The 26518-nt window shown below is 38.6% G+C and overlaps 1 protein-coding gene across 4 annotated transcripts in view; it reads right to left on the reverse strand.

Annotated features, from left to right (window-relative positions):
• Positions 1 to 26518, reverse strand: part of KATNIP (katanin interacting protein) — an 83106-nt gene that overhangs the window by 45924 nt on the left and 10664 nt on the right. For 3 of the 4 annotated variants that reach the window (XM_013939909.2, XM_067306154.1, XM_067306153.1), the window contains 9 exons: positions 25077 to 25208; positions 23559 to 23681; positions 20319 to 20580; positions 15504 to 15653; positions 13027 to 13190; positions 10604 to 10716; positions 10072 to 10186; positions 8212 to 8424; positions 4046 to 4186 (listed from right to left, as the gene is read on the reverse strand). In XM_013939909.2, coding sequence (XP_013795363.2) covers positions 4046 to 4186; positions 8212 to 8424; positions 10072 to 10186; positions 10604 to 10716; positions 13027 to 13190; positions 15504 to 15653; positions 20319 to 20580; positions 23559 to 23681; positions 25077 to 25208 — 1413 coding nt within the window. Of the gene's footprint in view, positions 1 to 4045; positions 4187 to 8211; positions 8425 to 10071; positions 10187 to 10603; positions 10717 to 13026; positions 13191 to 15503; positions 15654 to 19576; positions 19591 to 20318; positions 20581 to 23558; positions 23682 to 25076; positions 25209 to 26518 lie in introns of those variants that run through there. The other variant, XM_067306156.1, reaches the window with a different exon arrangement.

Genomic DNA, 26518 nt, shown 5'->3' on the forward strand with positions numbered 1-26518 from the left:
TTTTCCATTATGCTGTTCAAACATTAGATATCACTGTTCTGAAATTCTGACATCTGAATATTTAATCAATATATAGACAAAAACCATTAAAATCTCATATCAATAACATGCTTTTATCTGCTTACTACCGAAAAGTTCAAAGAAGTTGAAAATACTATGGAATATTTAAGATTTTATTAAAAGACCCTCCTAGACACTAGTGTGAACCATCCTGGCAGCCACCTAGAAAATAAAGGTTTAAATACTTAGAAAAGTCTGAGCAAAGAAGCCAGGCTTAAGTATAAAGGTATTTCATCCAGAAGTATATTCCAGAGGCATAGTTGGTACAGCATCTTTAAGACTTACCACTGTTATGATACATAAGGTATACAGCAAGCAGCCACCCAGATCAAAGCCAGTAAAGTTAAAGAGTTAAAGAAATACAGGCCTAGAAAGGACATCAAAAAAAAAAAAACAGTCCATCTCCTTGCTCTGAAGAAAATACACTATACCACTGCAAAGAAATGCCTGAACAATCTGTTTTTCCACAGTTTTTGAATAAGATTCTGCCATCTGCCTCAATAGGCTATTCCAATGCTTAACTAGCCTTTAAGTTGAAGGCCTTTATCTCAAACACAACTCTACCATTCACAACTTAATCTCTTATGTTCTCTGTTTCTGTGGCACCCATTGAAACCTGATTTTTTCATTCCATTAAAGTTGGAATTTATTCTCTTTCTATTCTCTTTACCATCTAACTTTCCCTCCCTCTTAAAGAAAAAAAATGGTATCTCCAAAGAAAAATATAAAAGATAGATGAAATCCATCTCCTTTCTGCTCTCTCAATTTCTGTAATGTGCTCATCACATGGAGTCTTTAAAAAATTTCTTCTTTCCATATTTTCATGGAAACTGAGGTTTCTTGTACTGATTAAGCTTCAGTTTCATCCTTCATGGTCATCTCCTGGAAGTCAGTCCTCCTTGAATACTGATTTAGTTTCCTCCACTCTCAGCCTTCCAAATCATTTTCTCCTTCACTTTCAAGTACAAGTGTGTTCATGTGCCTCTAGTTATTCATTCCTACATGCACTCTGAGCCAGTCTTTACAGCTTCCATTCTACTACTTTCCAAATAGTAACATGTATGAGAGGTATTAAGATAAACCAGCCAAACCTAAGGATATTTCTGAAACAACAGAGACAGACTGAACTGGAGCAGGCATTAAAAACAGATGATTGCTCAGAACCACCACCTATTCACAAACTGTCAGTAGAACAGCTAATGAAAGTCTCTCACGCCAAAATTCTGAGCACACAGAGGCTCAAGGAGGAAAAATATGAATAGATCCCAAGGACTCCAAGAACAAAGAATGTGCAGAACTCCACTTTTTATACTCCCCTACTCCATTCTAAGCTTGCAGTTGCTTAGCAGTAGGTGGTAATGAGGAAAGGTTGACAGAATAGCCTCTTGCAGCACTTCTACTCTTCCAGCACAGGGAGGCTGGAAAAAGCCCCTTCTTTGTAGGGCAGCTTCTTGACGAAACTACTCAGAAAAACTGCTCTGAGAGTTCTTCCATCAACTACTCACGAGAGTAGTTCCACCAAGAAGCTTACTCTCATGAGTAGCTTCATCAAAAAGCCACCCTACAAACAAGCATTCGAGACTTATCCAAGACAGTTATTTTCCTCCCAGAACAATAATTAGAATGACACAATTTCTCAGAAGAGCAAGCAGATATATCAATGTCAGTGAACACTGAAATATTTTGTGAAAGTAATTCTACAGTTTCTCTTGGCATTCCTTCTTGGCTTGTACCTTCAGCCCTCAAAGAGGGCCTGCTGGGAAAGGGCTTTCCTATCAAGTGGCAGAGATAGCATTCCTTGTCACCCAACAGTGCTATTTACTTTTGTGAATGAGGGGCAAAGCTTGAAACCAGATGCACTCTTCCAAGAACTACACTTGGACAGAGGACTTGAAGTTTCCTCTGCCTCACTTCTCCTCACGGGAGAGGGGAAAAAGAAGGAACAGAAAAATAAGTCAAGAGATAGAAAAAAGTTCTTGTACAAACTTATCTCTGCTGGAAATATGCTAGTGTGAACAAAGCTCCAGCTTAGCCAGGAACTGATAAACTGCACCCCTATGGACAGTGCACCATAGTGGTAGTCTAAGGCTGAAAAAAAATCTCCAACTCTAGTGAACGAACATGAACGTACACACAGGATAAACAAGCAGAAAGGCATCCCAGAAAATATAACATTCATGCATTGAACTATTAATTCCATTCACAAATTTATGAAAATATACAGCAGGCACTATACTGGACCTTATGAAAAGGCCTTTAACAGATTCAAGTAACGATGAAACTTCGAGCATGTAGCAAGTTTTTACAGAAAGCCTATTTCAGACAAACTTAAAGAAAAGAACTGGGTATCCATTCTTAGTCTTGATCTGTTCGCGCACACTAAAGATGACCTCCTTTTTCACAAACTTCATCTGACGCAAATAAAGACGACAAAATGAAGCATTCTATGAGACCTTCCTTGTAATGCACTGAATCAATACATCTACGATAATGAGGTGATCTGACTTCAATAGTTCCTTTCAGACATCGTTTTTCTGATCTGAGGCTCAAGTTCTGAAACTCAAATATGTTCAACAATCCAGAAGTACTGGCCTGAATTTTTTTTGCATGTTTTCTGCAAAAAAAAATCCTTAAGAATTACCTGGGCACCTCCCACTTGCATTGCTTTGGAGGGAGAGGAGGAGGCTGCAATAATTAGAATGGTTAAAAAAAAATCTCAAAGTAATATGGGTCTGGACTTACATTAGCAGGGAGAGATAATTATATTTTGGTGGGGTTTTTTTTGTTTTTTTTTTTTGTTTTTTTGTTTTTTTTGTTTTTTTTTGTTTTTTTCACTTCTCAGGTAAAAATTCCTCATGACAAATTATAGAATTAGGCAGAACTGCTTTGTACTACTTTTTCACAGTAAGGATAATGAATGATTTATTTAATCAGTGTAGACTGCTGCACTACTACTGAAATCCATGGGATTATACTCCTAATAGATTTTACAGCTTGTCTCACAGTAGTTCATTAAAGGGGGGGGGGGGAAGTGTCTTGAAAAACAGAAATACTTTTACCCATATTTCCTACATTGCATTCAATATGTTTGTCAACAAATCATAACATTACCTCCAAAAACAGCAGTCCCTTTCACATCCTCTAAGAGGATCTGTTCTAATAGAACATTCTGTAGCCCACATTTTAACAGAAAAATGTTATTCAGCTTCCAGAAAATAAATGTAAATCATGTTATAGTATATTTGCTTAAGCTGTTGCTTCCATATGTATGAATTAACATACGTGCTTATATATAAACATGGCTAAGAGCAAAATCAGGAGGACAAACATCTTATCTGTAATCCAGAATAGAAAATCCTCTCTGATCCAGTACCTGGGATTTTTTTTCTTAACACCACAAATGATTGTACAAACGAGAATAATTTCCACAGTGAAATTCAAATACACAAATGAGTGACCATCTGCCATGAGATGTCTCTCTTGTAATACTAGACTATTTGATTTATTATGCATTTGTAATGAGTATACTTTGGAATTAAAGCAACAAAACCAAAACTGAGCGACAGTCAGCCTATTTATACATATATATATGAGAAATCAAACAAATATTTCTTTATATTCTGATAAAATGTCCCAAAGAGGGTCCTGAACTTTAAGATGCACTTACCTTCGTATCTTTATTTCTCACCACAGTAAAGGATTAACTGACACAATATGCAAAGCCTTTTGTTATCTCTTTTGAGAACTGTAATAGCTCTGAAAGAGAACACTATCTGTGCCTGTGAAAACATTAACACTTACACTGCTACCACTTTTAATCAATATAAAAGCAAAATTCCATAGTAGACAAGGAAACTTCCTACCTCCCCTTTTATTAGAGAAACGGTACCTGTTTTTATTTCATACTTTTGGAAATAAGATCAAGCTAGGTTTCCCTAGACAAGGCAGGGCATACATACACAGGAGTTGAGAATAGACTACTTACACTAAGAGTTGTTGTGTTGTAATTCCAAATCTTGATCTTGGATATACCAAAGTCGCGTGACCGGGTGGGATTGCGGATAACAAAGTAAAGCTGAACGGGCGGATAGAAAGGGCACATCCAAAGAAAGCTTTCCTTCGCGGTCTAAAAACACATACAAGCAGACTCACTTAATACTCTTTCTCCTAAAGCAGAATATTTTGATTAATTTGCCCTCCCCCCCCCAAGTAAACCAATCAGAAAAGTAACCACTTGATAAAGCCTACTGAGTTAAAAGCAAAACCTTAACCTCATTTTCAAATGATAAATCCAACTCTCTTGCCTGCTGGTAAGACAGCCCACAACAGCCGGACAATTAGATAAAGGTCAGCTGCTTGCTGTCCCAGTGAGATATCTGCATGTTTACCAATGACACACAGTCTGCCATGCTTTGTAACTGCAGGGTCAAAGTAAGCCCAGTTTATTTTAATCATATTAATCAGCTTTGCAGGCTCTGATGGGGATCACTGAGCACAATGGACATTGTATAATCATTTTTCAATTTATAAAAGTGCTTACACTTCTGTTTTACCTGCTACAGAATATGAGAATCTGTAGAATTTTATTTCACTGTCTCTATTTTAATTAGGCTTTACACACAACTAATTTCAATTACAGACCCAATCCTTACAGATATACAGAAGTCTAAGCTAGAAATTTTCTAAGACATGACACAAACTCCAGATACGAGTTTTACAGACAACTGACAATCAAGACAGTTTAAAGTACAAACACGTGCCTAATTCTTGGTGTTGCTCTTAAGTGCTATCTTTATATGTTCAGAAACTGAGGAAAAGGATGTTTTCACAACCACGAACTAAAAAACATCTCAAATATTGAAAGAGTATCCTTCTGGCAGCTGGGAAGAAACAACTTGTTTCAAAATTAAAAAGGAAAAGAGTGAAAGTTCTTTTGGGAAACAGAAAGGTTGGGATTTGTGTAGATATATGTACAGATAAGTGATTGAAAGGGACAAGAATAGAAGTGACAGAAAAACGTTTCATGAACGAGTATGAAGCTCCTCAAAAACCCCAAAGGTTATTTTACCAGTAATTGCAGTACTCTGGGATTTGAAGACCACATACATACAGTTGTGGGGCTGTCCTATGACTAAAGGCTGTTTGTGTGCCTATGTGTGTGCAAGCGTTGCAACATCTACAGATGCACAATCATAGATTACTATCCCTCATGTTTGATGGAGCATATTGGCATATGGTGGACACTCAGAGTTCCCTCTCAAATGCTGAATATTAAAACTCTTGATGTCAAATGCTACCTCAAAACAGAGGTAAAGAAGGGCACAAAGTGTACACGCAGACATCTTGAAGATCTGAGACTAGCAGATAAGTTACCTCCCTTTTTATTTTCAAGGGCAGACAATATATATATATTTGTACAGTGGGTATACAAAGTCAACATTTTTTCCACATCATTTTGCTTGGAAGTGGGTTTTTCAGTTCTTCCTGAAAACAGCAACTGCAGAACTTTCTTATCAAATACTTTAGATGTGTGCTTGATGACAGCAAGGACAAAGCTCCACCTGTCTGCTTCAAAGATACCAGGAACAGAACAGTTTCTCAGAAGGTAATTTATCTAGACCAAGCTCCTGACGGCTGAGGAAGTCTCTGCCCTAGAGGCCTCTCAAAAAGCTCTGGGAGATGGATGTTGCTTTGAATGTCAGTTTTGGGCATAAAAAGCCATAGAAGTACCCAGAGGGTTTAGTCCTTTCAATATTTAAAAGAAAAAAAAAAAAGAAAAAAAAAGAGAGAGACAGACAGACAGAAACTTCTTAACATCAAAAGAAATGACAGACAGCCCTCAAACCAGTGCGAACTCAACTTCCCGCTCAAAGGAGGGTCTACTTCAAAGCCAGATCTTGTTTCTCAAGTCATATTATGAACAAGGATGTTAAAAAAAATAATAATAATTTGCCAACAGCAGAAGACCACCTACTGAGTGATCCATCTCCAGACTTCTCAAGTCAGGACCTGATGCCCTAGAAAAGGACATGGAGGTTCTTGTTTGTCTGGAATCCAATCTCTCCAGATTATCTGAGACAGAGCCAGAGGTGCCTTCACAGAAGGGCATCAGAGTCAGTACCAAAATGGAGTCTGCAGCTCATGCTTCTGTCCAGTATCTCTGTAAAGCTGCATATCCTCTTCCAAACAACAGAAGATGTATCAGTCCCAAGCTAATTCTTATGATGAGAGCACCTACAGAAACGGTCTTGTTTTATCAGTGAAAATAAGTGCTCAGGACTTAAGGTAATCAAACTCACAGGTTTTAAAGTCTCAGGCACCACGTCAAAGATCTGACACCAGAAATTCAAATCACTGTCTACAAGGGAGGAAGCAAACTTCTTAAGAGTCTGCAAGGATGGGGGGAAAAAAAAAAATCCCTGATCTTCAAAAAGAGTATGTCTATACTCAAGTACAAACATACACCTAAATGATCAAAGGTGTGTTTTATCAATGGCAGAGTGGGTTTTCCACAAAGCAAATTTTTATGTTAATGGTGTTGCTTTTGCCAAAAAATATTATTTGCTTGGAGATTCATTTATTCGCTGTTTCATCTCCTGCACTTGAAAACTTTCCTCTATAATCTGAAATGTATACAATCTGGAGACATTAACTTCTGAAGAGAACTGTAGTACACTTAACCCATATCCATGCTCTTTTCTAAGACCACACTCCCTGTCCAAATTACATCTTCTCCGATGCAATACCTTTCTAGCTTCAAGATAAGAGACTACATCGCAGCAAATCAAAGGAATATATTAATCAATGAAATATAAAACCTCATTACTTTAAGAATAATGGGATATATGAATATATGAGAAATACTGTGGATAACGGTTTTATAATGGATTTATAATTATATTGCTATATAATTTATAGTTATCTAGAAAGTCTGTGAATCATTACTAGTTCTCAGTAAAAATGTCACCCATCAGAGAGCATGGCCTATAAATAAGAATGGATATTTACGATACCCAAACTACAATTTCCAGGAGACAATAAGATGTTTCAAGTCAAAAATATTTGTCTGGAAACAATAATCCATACTGAGTTTTAACTGAATCTCAAAATATTCCGTACATGCCCTCTATTTTCACTCCTCCTACAGGTAGGAAATTATCACCAGTGCAAAGTGAGTTGCAATTTATATTTTCAAAAGACCAAGTCATTTAGTATCCTCACCCACCAGGATTATACCCATTTTTACTAGGATGCAAGCTCTGAAATAGGGAGACTTTTGAATACTCTGCGTTATTGACTGATCAAAGGACACACAGTGAATCTGTGGCACAGATAAAGACCTGGATGAAATCCTGGCTGTATGAAGGGCTATAGAAATTTACTGATGTCTTCAGTAGCATCAGGATTTCATCCCAGCTCTCCCAAGTCCAGGGTCTTTAGTATGCAAGCACCTTACGTCTCCTCATCATACTATCTCACAGAGAAGCCGCACAGCCTTTTTCTTTTGTCATGCTACACATTTGGCTTAGCCCCTTGTTCAAGAATATCCACACACCCACTCATCCTTATCTCTCCAGGGTCCTTCCCAAGGTAAAAGGGTAACAAGGGGACAAGGGAAGAGAAACATAGTTCCCTCCTAAACATAGTTAAATTCATATTAAACAACTGGAACAACAAGTGAAAGTGAGACTCCTGTACCTTCAGGTCACAAGAATTAGAGTTAATCAGCAGACATACTATAAAAAGTGAAATTCTCTGTCCTTAGCATTCCGTGATCTTGTTCTACAGATATATTACAATTATACTCCAAAACTTTAAAAACTGAATGTGCTCCTTCAAAGATCATATCACAATGCATATATATAAAGGAGGCAGAGTTAAAGCTGCATCCTTCCAGCTGCCCAGTTACATAAATCAGACCAGTCACTCAAATTAATCCAGTTCTGCTCTAAAATAGAATAACAACTGAATACAGTCATCTTGTCCAGGAAGCTCCGTTTGTGTGAATAATAAATATTTGTAATTTTAAAATTATCAGATAGCTGTCATGGAATCCATGCTAAAAATGCAATCATGTTTATAAAAAAATAGAGTATTAAATAAATATTATAAAGAGAAGGGTTTTTTACATGCAGGAATAAACTAGCTTACATTTAGTTTCTTATTGACCAAGCGGCACAAATCCCCTGGGTAGTTGGTATTTCGAATGTCCACATCATGAGGAGAGACAAATATCTTATCATTGCATAAATCGAAGAACTCCACCTCTCTCAAGCCCACATGTACTGGATTTCCCCAGTTAGAAAGAAGTTCCATAGTCACATAGATGGCATCCTGAATTTCCACGCTGGTTGTTGTCTGGACCTAACGAAATATTATAGTAATATAATATAACATAGAAATGACAAAACAAAACCCACAATGACTGTAATATTGAACAATCAGAAGCAAAAAGCTTGCAGACTCAAGGATATCCTGATAATATTCACTTTGACTCATTCTGCACTCCACTAGTTCTGCCCCATATCAACTAGGAAGCCTACAGCAGAGTAAGAGAACCGAAATTTTCACCCTCTTAGATTCCAGCCCACTCCAAAGCCTAAAGAAAGAACAGCTCTCTGTTCTTTGTCTTCTGCTATACAAATGATGTGTGAACTGTGATTACAAACTGTATCATAAAACTTCATGGTATGAGTCAAAATAAGGAGGCAGAAGCAACCTAAATTCTGGCATTTTCCAGCTTTTAAGTAATTGACTTCTCAAACAGTGTTTACTAAGTAAACATTTTTCTTGGCAATTCATGCATTTGCATATCTAAGATACAACAGCCAAACAGTTTTGACTCTTAAATTCATGTAAAGATTCAAACAATGGGTTTTTAAGCCAGCACAGCTAACTGCATTTGATGTTTTGCCTCCCATAGCATCCGAGAACATGAAGGGCAGAGACAGCCAGCCATCTTTTATGTCTCTTGCAAATATGCACTCTGACAGGACCAGACTACGAGGACAGCACAGTAGGAGAAGGAATTTGAGTAGACAAGATATCTCAGAGTAACTGCTGCTGATCTGTGCTTCCCTTTTCCTCTTCAGATTACCCTGAAGAGGGTGATCTGAATCTAACGAAGGACCTCACTCTTGCTGACTAACAAATAGTAATCTGTTTGCTTAAAAATGCAACTAGGAGGTTTTACTGAAAGCATGAATTAACTAAGAGCCCTACACCAAAACAGATTTTAGAAACAGGTATAAGAGATGTTTATGGCCAAGTCATCCAAAACACATTAGAGCTCAGGTAATCTGGTAAACAGCAGTATGTTCTTATTTAAAATAGAAACAAATTTCTGAGATTGCTTTCTTAGTAGAGAGAGTCAAAGCCATTGGTAAAGAGCTCGGATGCATTTCTGAGTAGTTTTTAAGTTACAAATACAAACTGCTTTTGTATTGTAACAGATGTGCAAAAATTTAGCTTCCTTGACTCTTAAGAATGAAAGTTAGGAAATTAAAACATTTCAACAGAATACAGAATAAATGGGATACGTGAATTTCCACAATAACTGTATGGAATAAAGCCTGAAAGTGACCCTCTTAAAAATTTGTGTAACTGGGGTCCGCATCAATCTGAATTTGTCATGACTTTCACCATGCCCATAAGAGAAACAGAGAAATCACGTTGTGAAAGCATCAAAGGAGGGAGCCATCTGACACTGAACTGCAATCCTCAAAAGGAGGAAGAGCAACCTAAACGAGATGAAAACATGAGTGAGGTCTTCAAGATGCCCCATTATGACAGGGGAGAAAAATATTTATTCTATCAAAGAGGTTGTTATGAAGATACAGTTGACACAGTAATTGTGGACTAGAGATGTCCTTTATGTTCCCTTCGACCTCGAAAAGGCACTTTAGTTAAATAGCCCAAGGAGGTCCCTATTCATAAGGGAAAAGATCACTCAATATTATCAAAAGAAAAATACATTGAGAAATATCAGTTATCGTGCTCATTCACACAAACCCTCTCTCTCGCTGTGGAACCTGCTTCAGATTTTTCATCAGGTAGAAATACATCCTTGTCACAGGCAGAACGGCTCTCAATCTCCTGAAGAACTTTCAGAAGTTTCTTCTGTTGCCTGAAACACACACATTCTTTTCAGTTTTATTTCTTCATAATTCATTTATATTTAAGAAACAGTTTTGTCAGTGTGAAAGTAAAGAGAAGATAGGATGAACCCCCACACACCAGGCACCCCCAAGCAGAATGGCAACCATCTCAGCATCCCATCTTAGATACATAGAGTCTGCTTAAGAGGTTGGGCTCCAGTTCTCTGCTACACCTGAGATGGTCTGAGAAGGTAATGCAAAGGCATACATAGAGGGAGATGATGGCAGTTCCCAAATTCACAACCACTGGCACAAGGCTGGAGCCTTCTCCATATTTTTGCCACTGCTTGTCCGAAGTCTCCTACATCTGAAGACAATCAGGTGTAGTGGAGGTCAATACTGAGAAGTCTCCCCCACGAAAGGAAGCTAACCTTAAAAATGTATACCTGCTTCCAAAAAGACTTATCCTTTCAACAGCTTTTGTGACTGCAGTCGTTGTCTGACTTTTTTCTGAAGGTTCAGCCATTGCAGAAACAAAAACAGATGAAGCAGGAAGTGTCTACATAAGAAAAATGAACATTGTTCATTCACGTTTTTCTCTACATACACAAAATGAGTATTAGCCTGCATCTCTGGAATACATGAGAGTTTGGGCCCAGCTCTGGCATCAGCTAACCTTAGCTAACCTGTAACTCTGTACTGACTTAAGCACTTTCCATAGAATTTGTCTTCATTTGTAATGAGAGCCAAGACTGAAGTTTGAACTCCTACATGTAAGAAAAGTAACATAAAAGAATTCCCAAATGACTGTTAAAAGTATATACATATGTCTGTCGTCTTATTTTGTACATGTGGTGGGACTCCAAGTTGGTCAAAGCCTTAGCAAGGGTCCGCCTAGGCTTTCTCCTTCCCCAGAAAACACCATAAGGGCTTTTAAATCCCCCCGCCCCAAAGCTGTTTTATCTAATAAAAATCTAGATTTATTGACTTTAAATAGAGAAGTGGCATAGTGACCAGGTCAGACAAAACATTAAAGAGAAATATAAACAAATGTTCCCTTGCCTACCACACCCTTGCTGGAAAATCCCTGCCTTCCAGTTTGGACTCAGTTTTATGAACTGCAGTAAATTGTTTACAGTCCCCTGCAGCCCTTAAAAAGGTTTACTTTCCATCCTCAGAGAAGCCCAGCTCTTGCATTGTGCCTGCTCCTCTTATTAATCTTGTGGCTCTTACAATGCTACATGCTCTTTCTCTGCCTACACCCCACCTTTTAGGTATCCCCACTCCCTTTGTTATTTTTCCTAAACAAGACAGGAAGCTTAATGCAGCAAACAACTGGTCAGACAAGGAATGGCAGACCTTCTGTTCCCTACAGCATTTCCATTTCTATAGTTTTTGAAAATTAAGAGAATTTCACAATGCTTAGAAATGAATTACTTCTTAAACATTCATAATTCTGCGTTGTTATACATTTAAATATCAAAGGCCAGGTTTTCAACAGGCCCTTAATTGTTAGTAAGCAGAACTAAATTACTTCTGGCAGATCAGTTAGGTCAGCTTTATGCCTGAGAGTTCACTGTGGACTTTTGAAACTCCATCTCCAGCATCAGCGTAACAAAAGTCTCTTTTAAATACTACTTAATTACTTTTCATTTAAGCACAACAATATTAGTCACAATGTTAGCAGGAAATGTTGAGTTACTTGAGAACATTGCGTGGAAATTGTTCTCTCTCAATCATGAAACTATGGATATCTCAAAAGTAAAAGGAACAGATGAAAAAGTCGACCCAAAAGAAGGTGACAACAGCCTATGCAAAGTATTACCTACAGTAAATAAACTTTTTACGCTTCGTTCCTAACCAAAACTCACTAGAAACTTAGTATCACCTCAGAGACAAAAGTAGATACATACTCATAAAGCATTATCTCACAGCCTCAGGGAACATCGTCTTAGGTTAAAAAAGTCAGTCATTTTGGAGACTCTCAGAATTCAAATGAGAAACTCCAACAATGTCCTATAAAAATGAGGCTCACAAACATCAAATTGGAAACAGACTTTGAATCCATGAACACTACCCAAAACAGAGAATCCAAAGCAGATTAGACCAAAGAAGCTTCATAAGCTTCAAATTATGCTCAAATTCCTTTATGTCCTTTCTTTCTGTTAAAATAACTGAACTATTGGTTACGCGCATGAAGTTTAGCCAGGATTGTCAGTACAAACCTCCTGATTATTTGACTTAACAGGTAAGAATGGTCTGCTCTAAATCCGAAGGGAATGAAGAGGTTTTTGCTGATTCTGTTGTTTGCTGGAGAAATTCCTAATTGCTTTTAAACATGGGTACTGGAGATAAGAGATGTACACGCAGAGTTAGATGCAGACAACCTACGCTAGCTCCCCCTCACTAAAAGCCAGAAGTGTACATGACAGCTCTGCTCCAGAAGCAGAACATGTATTAACAGGGAACCGTGCCCATGTTAATGAGTTCAGTAGGAAAGTAGAATTTATTGGCATGGGAATCACACATCATCTTAAGAAGCTTCCAGAATAAAAAAAGCTAAAAGCACAGATAAGACTGGGTTTGCAGCTGTGCACTTGACTGCACAGACCTATCATGTGACTGGTCTGTCAGTTGTTCACTGATCCCTGAAATCAAGAGAGCTGAGGGATGATATCTTGAGGAAGCAGGTTAAAAAAAAAAAAAAAAAAAAAAACACCCTATGGAAGAATAATTCAAATTCAGAGTTAAGAGACATCACCGTTCATTCTTACATAGTCCTAATATACAAAAAGACTGTAATTCATGTTTAAGGAAAAAGCCTTTTTTGCTACATGAACAAATGCCCCTTCTCTGTATTTTGCCATACCTTTTCATGGCCTGCGGAAACTGACTGCCTTTGCAAGTCTTTCTGCAATATTTCGTTTTCAATTTGCATAGCTTTAATAACAGCAGAAACGGAGAGCTCGGGATCCTTCTCGCACTCGTTCTTCCGAGTGGCTGACAGTGGTCTTTCTGGTCGACTTAATGGTCCTGCCACCAAAAGAAGCAAGGAATATCCGTTAGTCCCACTGTACGAGCACAGCATGTTACAACAGCGTACATTTGAAACGTACAGTTCAGCTACTAAAAGAGGGCTTAGCTAGTAGCCTGTAAACAGCCCAAGCAAGACTGAATTGCTTCAATTTGTTTTTACATTAGAATTCCAAGTCACATCTACCCTAGACAACAGCTGAAACAGCATCATAAGAAAAGGAAAACTAGCAACTGAGAAACATGGGATTTTTATACTTTAAAATGCTTATGTATTTGTTTTGTTCAGGTATTTAATGGAAATGCCTTGTAAAAAAATTCGTTGAAAAGAAGTATATACACAGTTTCAGCACACCAGACTTTCACTTAAATTATGGATATTCAGCTACTTTGGAGAAATCCCAAGAATAGCAAAACCAGGGGAGTCAGAAGTTGTTATGCATAAGGCAAAATAGATGAACTTTGTCACCTAAGCAGCCATCAAAATGTCCATATACATCCCAGTCTTCCCACACACATCCCAGAGAAATAGAAACATCACAGGCTGGAAACATAGTTAAAAAAATAATAAAATTGAACAATAGAGGATCTAAGACTTAATTAAAAGAGAAGTGCAGTTGTATTCAAGGACTTCAAAGTCAAGTGAATAAAAGAGACTCATTGTACAGACATTAAACTCAAGAGCAGTGAGATCAAGTAAGCAAGACAGTAAACTGCTGGTGGATACAAATAACAGGAAATCAGTTAAAACTGAATTGAGATTTGGGTGCATTCACCCTCAGCCTGATGTCATCTTCAACCATAAACAGACACTTCCAACAAGCATTAGTCATCTTTGCAAATCCAGGGACAGGACAAAGTCCCTTTTAATTTTTCTGTACTACACTACCCCCTGTGAAAGAAAATTAATTTAAGGATTTAAAATGATAGTTGGACAGAAACAGGTCTAACAAGCACTGTTACAACCTGAAAAAAAAGCTATGTCCATCTTTGGAAAGTGGTCAAAGCAAACACCTGCTCAGACAGTGGTGAGAGCCAGCCCCAGGAGCTAGAAAGTGATTTTTTTCTGAAGGCAAAGAGAATTAGCTTCTTTTCCTTAGTTTGGTTGAAGTTTTCTTTCAATTAACAAGCTGTTATTTTGATCCTTCAAAAACAATAACATCTTGCTTTCTTGGGACACATCTGGGTTTTATTTTCTTGAAAACCATTTGTAAGTCGTCAGGGTTACCATACTCCATGGTTATCTCAGCCCTATCGTAACTGAAGTTCATCATACCTGTTCAATTAAAGGCTATGCTAAATTAAAAACTGCAATCCTGATTCCAGCCCCTAAATTTGAAGGGTTTTTTTGTTTTTAAACCCAGGTAAAGCCCACACCTTAGCAGCAAGTTTCTAGAATAAGCAGCAGTGCCTTCAAAATGGTGTTCTCCAGCTCAGAAAAAAAACTAACATTTTTCAGTATGATACCAGATACTGGCATATCTACCCAGCACTGGAGATCAATCTGCAGTGTTCAAGGTGTAATTTAAGCATAGTCCCAGCCTGACGCTCAGCCAACCTTAGCAGGGCCACAGGCAAATACAGCAAGCAGATCACCTTTCCAACCGAAGCAAAAAGATGTCCATGCCGAGCCAGCCTAGAGCACAGGCAAGTTTGTGGGAAACAGCTGAGCCCAAAGAATTGGACAGTCCAGCAGAGTCACAGCATAGTATCTTCTAGATGTGGATGATGCTAAATTTTGACTGCATGTAACCACTACTTCTGTATATATAAAAGATGACACTAGCACCATTCGCTGCTCTGACCAAGTTTGCTTCGCAGTGTCTGTCTTTGCACTCATCTGTCATCCATCTCCTTAGAGTAGAAACAGAGCTAGTTTTTATGTGCTGTGGGAAAACTGTATTCCTTTCTTGCTATAAATGTTTTGTGTTCAAATCTTCCACCTACACGCCAATTGTTAATTTTGAGAAGAGAGACCTCTGTTAGTACCAAAGAGAATAGGTCTTTAATAGGGAAGCAGAAAACAGAGCAAGCGTAAGACTGAAAGGGAGAAGAAAAAGTCTTATGCTGTGGGTGCAAATGGAGAAGGAAGGTTAAGAGGTAGGAAGATTAAAACATACAGGCTCTGGACTTTTGCACTGTGCTACTGACTCAGAACTCCTGAGGTGGTACAGGAAAAAAAAAAGTAGACAACAAATAAGAAAAATCTCATGATGACAAATGCATGCAGAAATTACACCTGAGCCAGAGGGGGGGGGGGGGAAAAAAGCATGAAAACTCTCCTTATTGACATTATATATTTTTATTTCTTACTCAAGCAATTTTTTTCCTGTCCTTCCTGCTGCAAGGCCTCAGCAGAGAGTGGCCGAGTGATTTCATTTTTTACCGTGATCGGTCTGACGGGTATGTACATTTCAGCATTATCTTTTCTTTTTGCAGAGAAAACTCGTACTGGTTTCACATCTGCAAGGATAATAAAGGAACAGAAATAATCAAATACAGAGATATTTAGGAGCAGTCAACCAGGGAAAACATATTGGACCTTAAAAACTAAAGTTTTCCCCCTTTAATTATACAGGCATAGTTAAAATGACAACCTCCACCTTCCTTTCCTTTTATTGACACTTTTATTAATGTAAAAGTACACATGCATGGCTTGCACTGACTCAGTGAAACAAAATATATCATTATAAAATACATTACACCAATACATCTCTGTCTGCAGGAGATATTTACCTGCATTACTGTCAATAAACGTAGAAACAGAACAAGGAGCCCCGAGTCACTTGTTAACAAGTTAGGCCAAAATAAATTCTTAAAGCATAGACTAAAATTTAATCTCACTTAAAAGTGTCAAAGGATAGAGGGTTGCCTAGCAGAGTTTGTAATAGAGTACTCTTATTTGAGAACATTAAGGCCTCCATTGCTTGCAATCACAACTTTGAAACTTCTCTCTGGAGAAAAATCACTTACTGTCTAAAGATCTTGGCCCAAACTGCTGAAGCGCTAGCAGCGGACAAGGCACTGGGAACATCTGGGAGCTGCCAGAATAGACATGGGGCACTGAATGAGAGCTGGCCACGTGAGGTTCCCCTAACATCCTCCTCTTCACCGTTGTCTGGTTCTATAGCTCTTATCCTGTTACTTGAATAGAAGCCCTCTAGCACGGAAGGGGACATGGAAAGGCTGAGCCAAACTTCGCTCAGATCACCTTAGACTGAGCATCTAGTCCAAGCAGCCTGATACCCTTCTCAGGACAGTGACAGAAGAGGAAGAAAAATCAAACTTCTCCAACGTCTCCCAGAACTAAGGATCTCCTCCCATTCTATGCCAACAGATTGCAGCTGCTAGTTTATACATACCAAAGTGAAGATTTGTCCCTCTCTCCCCCCCAAGGGCATAAAACACACCCTGGGGCAGGCTCAGGACTCACAGGACCCACTGCTACTAAAGACTCACTGGCAAGGCAACAGGATGTGGCTGCAGCAGAGCTGTGAATCAAGTCATGCTGAAAAAGCTCCCTCTGCTCTCCCCTTCTGCTGTCCTCAGCTGAGGTAGGGCATGCTCACTGCTGCTCCATCCCTTGTTCCTACCTCTGCTCCTGCGACCCCTCCTCATTCACACCCCACATCTCCATGGTAATGAGAACACTCCTCCACTCAATTCATTCAGAGACCGTTTCCTCTTGAGTTATTAACTATGATGGATTTAAAAAAAAAAAAAGTACCTAAAAGGAGATGGGGAGGGAATTCTGAGAAGTACTCAATGTAGGGCAAGTCTCAGATCCGTCCTCTGATTGAGCTCTCTACCTTTAATGAGCTAAACACCTTTGAGATCCAGTGACTGATTCAGGGCTTGGACATTGATGTCTCCAAAGGAGAACGCAGGACCTAACTAAAAGTCTGGCTCATATAGCCAGATAGATAAGCTTTCTCAAATTATATCCTTAAACAGGGATGAATAGTACATGCCACGATAACAGGCAATCAGCATCCAGGATGTGAAATGGAGGAAGCTGAGACTGGGATGGTTCAGCTTCCTGGATTACTAATAAATAAATAGAAGTAATCTAAAAAGAAATATTAAGAACACCACTGCTGAAAAATTTCGTAGACTGCCTGAGAAGATCCTGGTTCAAGAGTATCTAGGTCTGATGACACAAGCAGGTTAAACAGGTTACTTTACAAAAAAAAAAACCAAACCCTTAAGATACTGCTGAAAGGACATTAGTCTCCCAAATCAGTAGATCGGAACAACAGATTTGCTGAAGAGTACGAAAACCTCAGGAGAGTACAGAGCAACCAGCACGAACAGTGAATTCCCTAGCCTATCTTCAGAAAAAAGGAAAACAAAGGGGTTGACACAAGGGGAAAACAAAGTGGTCAGTGAGTGATACTCAATATACTTCTCTTTGCATCTCCCCACACAGGCCAGAGCCAGCAGAGAGACTCTACTAGAGAATGATCAAGACTGCACGAAAAAAATTTTAACAGCTATAATGGATAGCAAGGGCAAGACCTAACAAGGTCAGATCAAAAGATCAGCCCAAAAATCCTGTGTCTGACAGTGGTCAGAAGAGGATGCACAGAAGGCATACAGGAACAGAGCAACACTTCCAGTCACAAACACTGCCCAGCAGTGCTTTAGGGACTTCTTCAGCAGAAGGATGCAAGTAAACCACTGTTTACTAAACAACAGCACCCCTGTCTTCCATGAAGTCATGTAAAGCCTTTCTGAATGCATTTAAAATTTAGCTTTCATATCATCCTCTAGCAATGGGAACAACTTAATTATACATTACATAGAAAGTACTACCTTTGGTTTGCTTTAGACCTACTGCTTGAAAACATCATTGGTGTCCTTAGTTCTTGCATTACAAGTGAAAGTGATTAAAAGTCTAGCACCACATGCTATTTTGTGGAGCTCTATCTAATCCCCTCTGTACTTTTACTTTCAAACATCTTTTTTCACACTAAAAAAGTCCTTGCCTATTTTGTCACTCTTCGCCAGATTGGAAGTGTAGCCTATGCTGTTCTCCATTAGGAAGGAAAAAACAGACTAAGATATTTTTGGAGGCATCATACTTCAATACCTTAGAGATACACTCATCTGAAACTTGAGTCTTGTTTTGAGACTGTACAAGCACCTGATGTTTGGCTGTCACAACAGAATAGATTTTAAAAGGCCAGCAGTTTTTGTAACCCCATCTTGATACAACACATCTGGAAAACCTAGAAGCTTGTTTTGAAGTGGATCCAGACAATCCAAAAGAGTTTCAGAAGGAAAGACAATCTGAGAAAAGGATAACAAATGAAGAGAGTTTGAAAAGAAATATAGGTGGGAATGGAGGAGCTGAAATGTCAGCAGAAGTTTTAGCTAGCATTGCTAGAGAGTGCTATTTTTTCTGTTGCAGTAGAAAACCATTTGTGCTAAGAAAAAAAAACTCTAAGAGAAACAACAGAAACTAATGAGGTTGCTATAGAAGAGATGACAAAAAAAGACTTTTAGTGGAAAACCATGATTTTGAATCACTGCAAGAGGCAGCTGAGGAGAACTGAGGTACATATAGTGTGTGCTCACTCTTATATAGTCCTACAAGTAGTACACAAGGAGACAAAGTAGGAGCTTGACATACAGGTTCTACTAAAGCAAAAATTCTCTTATCCACAAGGACACACTCATTTCATTGTATGTGCTAACACTTGAAAAAGAGCTGAAGTTCTAAAAATATCCACAATTAATTCATGGAAGTGCCATGTCTTGTGTTGTACAAGGTAGCCTGTTCAGACTGAATGATACAGCCATTTCTTCTGGCTAATGTGACTGTACGAGAACTGGAGATAAAGCCTGGGTGCCAGAAAGGTAGTCCACTCTAACGTGCTTCTGCCTTCTGCATTCAGAGGCAGCATTCACAGAATCACAGAACGGTTGAGGTTGGAAGGGACCTCTGGAGATCGTCTAAGTCCAAGTCCCCTGCTCAAGCAGGATCACCTAGAGCACGTTGTACAGGATTGCGTCCAAGCAGGTTTTGAATATCTCCAGAGAAGGAGATTCCACAGCCTCTCTGGGCAAAAGTGTTTATTTATCAAAACACTAAAGTATCTTCCTGTGTGTTACTTTCAATACTATATAATATTGATACCAGTTTCAACCCCCCTGAAGGGCCCTGGGAACGCAGGTTTCAGGTCCAACACAGAAAGAAGCACGAAACTGGTGTTACCGTAACCTTGACACAAAGGCTAGTCTTCCTAGCCCTAACTGAAAAGCTGAACTAGCCGTCAGCACTGAGAAGCCACACATCCCTACAGCCTCAATGGTCTTTCCTTCAGCAAACAGCATAGCAAAACCCAGGGTGCAGCCCTCGCAAGGCAAAAGAGCCTCCCTACCAGATCAGGCCAAGTAGTCATCTATGCCAAGATTTCATCTCTGAAAGCAACCAGCAGTGGATGCACAGGGAGGAATATGGCATGTATGGTGCAATTCTTCACCAGGTATAATCTGATTCTGGCAGTCTGTAGTTAAGGAACATCTGAACTGAAGTAGAAATTTAACCCATAATGTAAAATGAACCTGCTCCCTATTAATTTGTTTAATCTGTTAGTGAGCCCATTGACCTCCATTAACCTCCTCCAGAATATTCCACAGCAGTGATTTTCACATTTATTTACACATTACTTAAAAACAAATTATATGATGTCTACCCATATATGTACACACTTAAAGTGGTACCTGTGATTATAATTATATACAGGCCTGACACAGGCCCTGAGACTATGAGAGACAGGTGGATCCTGATAATATATTAACTTATAAATATATTTCAAAAAGAATTATTTCAGTAAGGATACACAACAAAAGAACCCACACACACATCCAAAAGCCTAGTCTGAGACATAACATGGACTCTGCTGGTTCTCTACACTATCTGGGAAGGAATGGAGGCAACTAGGGGTATGCATCCCTCAGAAAGAAGCAAGAGTATTACCCCTGTGTGAGATCTTTCCAGCACCAGATTGTGGACATTGCTTTTAAAGGAACTGCTACAGGTCTGTACCATAATTCAAAACAGCATTCTCAAAAAATTATTACAATACTGTAGAAGAAATTGCCTAATACACAGAGACTTACTACTTTGATCCTGCTTGAACTCCAACACAATAAGTGCACCAGAATCAAGGCCAGAGCATCTCCCTGCCTCCTGATGTTCAAAAGCTTCTTTCTGCAACGATTTACTGCTACGCAATTGAAGATCTCCAAAGCTTGCAATTGTTTCCTCAGTAGGAGATGGTTCTGAAAACACGTCCTCTTCAACAGAGTCGTAATCATCACTAAAAGAGTTCTCATTCACCCTTTTCTCTTCTATACTCAGTTGCAAGCTTCTTCGCAGATCCTGGTACAATTCAAACAGATTTGTCATGAAAGCTCAAACATGTCTTTTAAAATACAACAACACAGCTGCCTCTTCCTCCCCCAGGAGGAACAGGTATCTTCTCAAACTCAGAGCCATGATCCAGCTAAAAATATTTATATTCCTATGCCATGTCTTCACCCTTCTGGTGAGGAGCTGTAAAGGAAAGTCATCCTACATCTCCTTTGTTCCTTCTCAGAGTGCTTGCAGGAAAAAAAAAAAAAAGGAGGTCAAGAAATTTGTATGCGCAAAACCAATTTCTGGAATAAGTTACAAACAGGAGGTAAGTAATGGAGAGAGTGAGGATATATATATATCTTCCACCTTTACACAGTCATCAAGCCAAAGAATTTGGTACTCTATCTGAAGACTAACTGCAATCCAGATTTTCCAAACACCTTCCTCAGACAATAAAGCTAATGTAACAGCAGCTTTTTAACAAGTAATTGAATAGATGATCATACTTCTGTCTTGCACACACCTGTAGTTGAAAAGGCAGTAGAACAGATTGTGGTCTAATGAACTACCAGTTTCCATAAAGTTTTTTAATTTGATGCATTGTAACAGGTTTTTATGCAAAAGTTGATCTATTTTGAAATTTTGAAAAAACTGCCCTGCCTCTCTAAGCATATGCCACAAACAACATAAATGATGCCGGAGAGCCTTTTGGTTTTATGAACATAAAACAAAAAGACCATATACATGTTAAATGCATTTTATTTTTTCTAACTTTTACTGGTATTAGGGTAAGCAAACTCTATGAGTAAGATGAAAGCTTGAAACTATCTTAGGTACAAACAAACTGTGATAGTGTATGTTCAGTTCACAATGAGAGCTTCAAACTGCTCTCCTGGTACAGATTACACTGATTCAGGAAGCCTCATTGACAGAAACATATTACAAAGGGTAGGCAAACTTAGGTTCAAAAGAAGGTCTATAAGCCACCTGAGTCTTTGTATTGAGCATGTCTTCCCATCAAGCAAGACTAGTATTGCTGGGTATTTGACACAGAATTGGACTTTCTCTTGCCTTGTCTTGCTTTAGTTTGAAACCTGATGACATCTGTGCTGTAACACGACATTCAAGAAAACACCTCAGAGCTTCAGGAAAACTGAAAGTATTTATCTGGGATACAAAGAAAAGTTTTGGTGGCTTAAAATTATTAGCTTACTGCTTACACATAATTATAAAAGTCAGTGTAAACAAGTTACTGTTTTGTAGAGAAAAAAAATAAGCTCAAAAGCAACATAGGAAAGGTAGAAAGAAGAAGCAAGAATAGACAGAGTCTGATTTTTTTACACCCTAGATGAAAATACAAAGACATGTAGCAAATATACACTCCAACAATGCACTAAAATTGTATACACCTGTGTAATTGGAAGAGACAGGTGTAAAGACACTGAGAAAACCCTTAAGTCATGTTTACCAAGAGATTCGAAAGCTTTCATAATATGACTTGTTTACTCAAATCTTCTGTTATAGGAGATTTGAAGCCAAAATTCATAATATTAATTCTCATATCTTAAACACTGTGTCACATTATCTCCTGCTGTGAACATAGTCAGCCTGGTAATAGCTGTACTGAAAACAGGGGAGGACACAAAAGAGCCAAATCATCATAGGTCTGCTTGGTTGCTGATTTAAGCAACAGTTGATTTAGTAGCTAATACAAGTGTCTTTTAGATGTACCACTTCAAAAACATTCCTTCAGGCTCACAGAACCCTGACAGGTGAAAATTGTTTCAAGATTTAAAGTGTAAATCACTCTCAGACAGCTGGGTGGATGTTCCAAAATAATGAAGTAAAAATTATATAAAGATACATGCAAACAAAGACATTGCAAGTCACAGGATTCAAGGACAGGATAGGCTGTAGGAGAAATTAGCCAAATCCATAGTTAGCTATGCTTATAAAAACTTCATTTTCTCAAAAACCTTTCCTCAAAGGAACAATATTCACAGTGTAATACATTCACTCATATCCCTAGAGCTTTATATCAAAATCAGGGACAAAACTGACAAAACAAAGTCACAAGCTGTGCTCAGCCTTTCGATCCGAAAGTATCTATGACTCCTTGCAGCATGCAGGGGACTACACTGTCGATACTAGTTTTATGCAGAAGATGCTCAGACAGACAACAACAACATAAAACACCTGCTTAAGAGCATACACAAACAAACGCAGCTTTTAGTATGGCTGCCTAATACATTATAATCCCATTTTTAGTTGTTTTTTTGAGGCAGTCATACTTCAGCACTTTGGTCTGAGATTTTTCAGACATCCTGTCTATTTCAAACTGATATTTTGAGGGAGCATAAAGAAAAGTACAGCAAACTAAATCAAGCGATTAAAATTGGTAGCAAAGCTAATACTGACAATTTTTGGTCTTGGTGGTTTAGAGCAGAAGCTTGAAATTCAGCAGAGAAATAACCCTGAAATCCAAAAGATATCTTTTGTTGTCACATTGAAAAGCATTTAAGTCCCTTCAAATTTCAAGCACTGGAAAGAAAAGAAAAAAAAAAAGAAAAGAAAAAAATACATATATATATATAGTATTTCCTTCTGCCTAAAGCTATGTTTGACTCCATGCAATTTAAATGATGTAGCTTGGTTTACTTTGACAAAACCATCTGTTGTCTCCAGCAAATGAAGCTTGCTGATCTCCCCACTTCTGGGAGTAGAGCTAGGGAGCAAGCAGAGATGACAGGAGTCATCTCTGTGATCAGGGAATGAGAACAAGAGAAGGGTTTCAGATTAGTTTTCATTGGGAAGCCTTGAAAAGCAAAGGACAGGATTTGCCTGAAACGGCGCACAGAATCTGGAACCTTCATAAGCCTGAAAAATGAATGTTTTGTTTGAAATCACCATGCCAAGCTTCTACAAAGTTTGATCATCAAATTATGCAGTGGAAAGAAAAAAAATATATATATATATACACACACACACACACAGTCCCATACCTTTATGTCCTCAATACTTAATACTATTTTTTCCTTTTTACCATCACTGCAAAGTTGTGTAACGGAGTTCAGGGTGGAGTCTTTAAAGTTATTGGATGGACTGCAACTGGAAGACATGAAGTTCTGGAACAAAAAGATTAAGAGGTTTACTGTAATTTTAATTGAAGATGATTTCCCAAGATCACCAACTGTAGAACTGAAAGGGAAAACAAAACAATACGGAAATTACTTTTACAGCTTCTAAAATACTATGTGGGCATTACTTCCAAGAGAAAAAAGACATCTCAGGAAGTGATTAGAGAAAATTCCAGTTAAACGTGAAACACAACAAAACCCAAATTAAAAGAAAGCCAAGTTTCAGATTATTTTCAGGTCATATATTCTACAAGCAATTGATTTTATGTAAAGACCACATTGTACAAGTAATTCGAAACCCTTTAATCCCCGGTAGTGCCTTAAGAGCCTTCATATCCCCATTTTCTTCTCTAACAAAGCAAGTACATACATGCATGTACATACACTACAATGTATGTGGGGTAGTGACTATTCCAAACCCAACAGTATCTGTTATTCACCATACATAAGGGCCAGCTAGAGCTAGAACCATTTCATTGATAATAAAGAACACTCCATGATACTATGTTATTAGGTCCTGGAAGTTTGTGTTTTCTATGGAAATAAAACTTGTATAGTCACACTGGCTGTCCCTTTGTAAACCCATCCCTTCCTCATAACCTGCAAAACTGTTTCAGCTATATCTGACAAAGTGTAAAGTTTGCAAAATTAAGGACACAAATAGCTAAAAATCATGTGCATGTATCCCTTGGATTAAGGCTGATGATGAACCTCTGAGGTTTTATTAGCTTTACAGAAGCACAAACTAGGAAAATATGCTTGGCAAGTTTGCCTGACATAAGTGGCGGTTTGTTTGTTTTTTTTAAGGACAGGACATTTGTGAAGTATGCTAGAACCAACTGCAAATAGCAACCAAATGGAAGGCTAAACTGTCAAACAGTATGGTCATATCAATACAATAACAACCTTTGATGGAAAGCAACTTTTTTCCTTATAGTATTTAAAGCTTTACGCTGACTTCTGTTAGGTAAAACCATGACATGCAGCAATTTCAGCCTACCTATTCAAAAAAATAACCTAAGAATAGTAACAAGTGTTACTTAAGCTTTCTCTAACCTGAGAGTCGAGTGATGTCCATGTGAATCTAAACGAACTGAAAGACTCTCCTTTAAAGAGATACCTTGGTTCTGTCTGAGAAAATATTCTACTGCTATGAACTAAAACTTAAGATGTTTTAGTGTTGCTGACTGAGATTAGATTTTTTTAAACATTTACTTTCTTTTCATTTTGCTCCTCCTTTATGACATCTCATCAGTGCCATTCCTCTAGTGAGAGCGCTATTACATACGGGGTTTGCATGCACTAGCCAAGACTGATAACTGGGCCCATTCAACACTTCCATTGCCATTACTATGAACTACAGAAGGCAAGAGCGAGTTGTACCTGGGAGTAACAGAGAGGATCATCATTTGTCTCCATGTTCACGCTTTCATAAGGTTCAAAATCCTCAGAGTATTCAGGAGGAGGTTTAATGCAGAGTTTAGATCCAGTTTCTGTTTTAATCTCCACAGCTTTCTGTAAAAAGAAACATTTAAAGAAATTAGGCTTTGTTCTGTTAACAGTACACAAAAGATAATCTGTTTTACAGAACAATGTCCGTGCACTATAAAGGAACCAGAAAACCTACTTAAAGTAATTGCAATTTTTGGAAGATGTGTTACTCATGTGTAATGTATTGGGGGCACAGGGAAATGTTGTGCCACAAATATTCAAACTCAAAGACTGATTTGCCCTTGAGACTGTCGTAGACATGGCTATGAAGGTGGTTCAAATTACTGTTTTACTTCATAACTAGGATGCAGGCAAAGCATATGCACCACCAGTTCCTGAAGCATGGCTAATGAGGGAAAACCCATGAAGATCTGAGAAATCTCACCTTTCTGTGCCACACTATTTCAGCTTTCCAAAAGAGAAACAGAAAGCAGGAAGTCCATATGCACCTCCCAGGGAGCAAACTTATCTGTAAGTAACCCTTTGGCCACTTTTGAGTTCTTGTGGAAAGGTATGCATTCCATTCTAGGCAACCCCTCTACAGGGATCGCTTACAGGAAAGTCTCAGAACTGAAGGGGAATGTGGTTTTATGAAGGGTGACTTATGATCTGGAAACGTCCACAATGACATCAAACTTAGTTATAGGCTGTTCACACATTCCTCTATCATTCTGTAACTGCCAGGAACAGAGATGTCCCAGAGAGGAGATGCTAAGGCAACTTGGTAGTAGAACGCGTTCTGCCAATAACTCTACCTTCTGGCCTTGTAGCACAGCCTGAAATTAAGTTAGATAGTTTCAAACAAACTGCTGGGTCCTTCGGCTATCCAAAAAAAGCCATTGGGAAATTCCTGGGAAAGTTTTGTTTGTTACAGGGACAACAATCAAGTCAAATGGATGTAAGAACAGGGCTCTCCTCATTTGAAGCATATACAGCAGTACCTTTCATTTCAAGACAGGGGAAAAAACAGAACAGAACAAAACAAGACACCAATAAGTCTGGTTAGGTCGTTGCTGGTCAAGACGAATCCCATGGCAAACTCAAGCAGCGGTTTGAGGGTGAGTTTACAGGGTGACCATGTCTGGGTAAAGGCTGTCACGGGGGCACCACTATCAAGTTCTGGATCTCTTCTACCCTTGTTAGAACACCAGGAAGAGCCTGCTCATGGGTAACTAGAATAGCAAGCTACTGGCTCAGATAGTGCACCTAGGAAGGCAGTGAACACTAAGTTCAGGTCCCAGCAAGAGGCAAAACCTCTAACTGAAAAGCCATCAGTACTGCTGGATAGAAACAGAAGGACTTTCCATAGGATGAATATTAAATTACAGCTGGAC

Source organism: Apteryx mantelli, chromosome 16, assembly GCF_036417845.1.
Source record: "Apteryx mantelli isolate bAptMan1 chromosome 16, bAptMan1.hap1, whole genome shotgun sequence".
Taxonomy (NCBI): domain Eukaryota; kingdom Metazoa; phylum Chordata; class Aves; order Apterygiformes; family Apterygidae; genus Apteryx; species Apteryx mantelli.